The 2,500-nt window shown below is 35.6% G+C and overlaps 1 protein-coding gene across 5 annotated transcripts in view; it reads right to left on the reverse strand.

Moving 5' to 3' along the window:
- LOC133544877 (receptor-interacting serine/threonine-protein kinase 2-like) overlaps positions 1-2,500 on the reverse strand; it is a 90,077-nt gene that overhangs the window by 51,115 nt on the left and 36,462 nt on the right. For all 5 annotated transcript variants that reach the window (XM_061890101.1, XM_061890102.1, XM_061890100.1 and 2 more), the window contains exon 3: positions 1,101-1,256. In XM_061890101.1, the coding sequence (XP_061746085.1) occupies positions 1,101-1,256 (156 nt within the window). The remainder of the gene's footprint in view (positions 1-1,100; positions 1,257-2,500) is intronic.

A 2,500-nucleotide genomic window follows, 5' to 3' on the forward strand; every position in this document is an offset into this window, starting at 1 on the left:
TTCATAGCACGCCCTAATACTTATTATCTGGGTGACTGCCGGCAGTCATTCTAGAGAATATTAGCGTCTCCTATTGTCTTCTTCGCTTTGCGACACGGGTATTAAATGGCTCTTTGAATGGTAAAGGATACCGATCCCAGAACCATGTATATCAAATATTTCCGGATGGTTCAACCGCCACCCGCCCGAATCTAATTACAATCTATTTTTTCGTCATGTCACCCGCCCGACCCGCGGTTTAGACCGGATGAGACCGCAAACCGCGCATCTCTAATATGTACTCTAACAGTTGGGTTAATATAATGTATCATGTTAAAAGTTGATACCTCAAAAACAGTAATCTGAGAAATTATTATTGAATGCTGCACTTGTTAATTTTCCTCTACTAATTTTCCTCAAATAAGAACAACAGACCCATCGTACGCGATGCTACCATATGTCACCAATAGGGATTTAAGAGAACACAATTTACAAAATAATCCATATCTATTATTGTCACAATTAAATGTTAAACTTTCTTAAACAAATTAAAGTAAATGTTGGCTTTAACTTTAATATATCAATATATCGATGTGTTATAATAATATAAAGTTATCTGAATATACAGTAGTTAAAAAAAACATCCAGAAGTGAAGCAATTTCTTTATAGCCCGTAAATAGATAGATTAAAAAAAAACATTGTCTACTCTCCTCTACAAAAAAAAACAACATTCAAATTTACACAAGCCAAAAAAAAGTATTGATACATCTTTAAGTTTATTATGGATATTTTACACTTTTTGTTAGATATATCTCCACTATTTAAAGCCGTTAACATTAGTCTCGTGACAGTTGCCACAAAGTATTTTTGTGCAGCATGGCGGTATTGTTGTTGCTCTGTCAAGCACAAGAGACAGTAACGTTACAGATTTAAAAATAGATTAAAAAACATAACTTGCCAAATATGACTGTAATTAAATAATCAAAATAAAAGGCTTTTACAAAAAATACACAGGTTCATATTGTCATGTTTCAACAACTATTGGGTAAACCTACAGCAGCATGCATGTTACAATCCTTTTTCCCGGTTAGTGCTTGAACTAAACTGTACCTCCACACACCTTGACATGAAATTCACTGTCCAATAGAATATTTTGCGTCTTCAGGTCATGGTGTAAAAGGGGCGGGTTCATGTTGTGAAGGAAGTTGACTCCTAGGGCGATCTCATAGAGGATCCGCAGCCTTAAAGGCCAGGCGAGCACGGGGTACATGTCCTTCTGCAGGCACATATGACACATTGGTTACACTGTGTGTTTCATTGGGTGAGTCAGTAAAAAAACATGTATTTTAAAAAGGAAATACACTTTTATTTTGAATTTGGCCTACAATCATTATGAGAGACAAGAACACATGTATTTCTATTTATATGTAAGAGGTGGTTAACAAAGCAGGGAATTCAGATTTGAGCTATTCTGCTATATAGCATTCATAATAACATGTAATATTTACATATGTTGGTATGTTTTAGGCATTACGGCGCCACATTAATTTCACACATCGCATCAAAATGTTTGCTGTTTTCTTCAAAAACAACACTACTAATCGTGACAGAATTCATGGGAGCCAACAATGAATAATTTGGGTCAAATGATGATGCAGAGCCTGAATATACAATGGATAAACTCCAAGTTTAAGAAACTGTGCGCCAAGCAGATCCAGCAAGTAGCACTATTGCTAAGTGCTGAACAAAAAATACAAAGTACAACCATAATAAAGCAATCACTTATCGTGCACTGTCTGCTCTCACCGGGATACCGACAAATGGGATGTTTATATCTTTCAGCACAAAACCTGTATTCCCTTTTTAGATGATGAGTTTGATATAATTGTCACACATTGGGGAAAAAGACAAAAAGTGGGTGCGAATGAGTGTCTTTTCTTTCTCGCAATGTTTTCGGGCCTAAGCAGCTGCTCACCCGCTCATTACCTGCAGTAGCTAGTTACGTCTCCGTGATTAGTTCTGCTGCGTTAGCTCTTATTGTAAACTTGTTGCTAATCCTTAGTTAATATGCAGGTCACGACATGTAAATACTGTATTGGCGTTTTTTGCATGTTTTTAGAGGGCTTTATGGGTGGAATAGGCTACTCCCATGAGCTGCATTGTTAGCTGTCTAGTAGAAATTGTATGTTACAGATTAGAATGCATGTAAAAGAGAACAACTTATGTGTTCTTGACTCACATAGGGATAGGCAAAATAAAATAAAGAAGTACAGTACTCCTTTAAGGATTATAGAAAAACAATTTGTTAACATTTTCTGGTTTTGCTCAAAGTTTCACTAGCATGTTTACTAGTGTTTTCCCTTTTGAAAAAATTTTTTGTATTGTGTTGTGTGGCATTCAGAGAAAACTGGTGCCCTGACATGAACATTTTAAATCAAACTGTATAAAATATGGCAAGATAATGATTTCTTATGGTTGTTAAGTTGTAATGTAGTAATAGAATGAAAATACAATGGAACC

Source organism: Nerophis ophidion, linkage group LG28, assembly GCF_033978795.1.
Source record: "Nerophis ophidion isolate RoL-2023_Sa linkage group LG28, RoL_Noph_v1.0, whole genome shotgun sequence".
Taxonomy (NCBI): domain Eukaryota; kingdom Metazoa; phylum Chordata; class Actinopteri; order Syngnathiformes; family Syngnathidae; genus Nerophis; species Nerophis ophidion.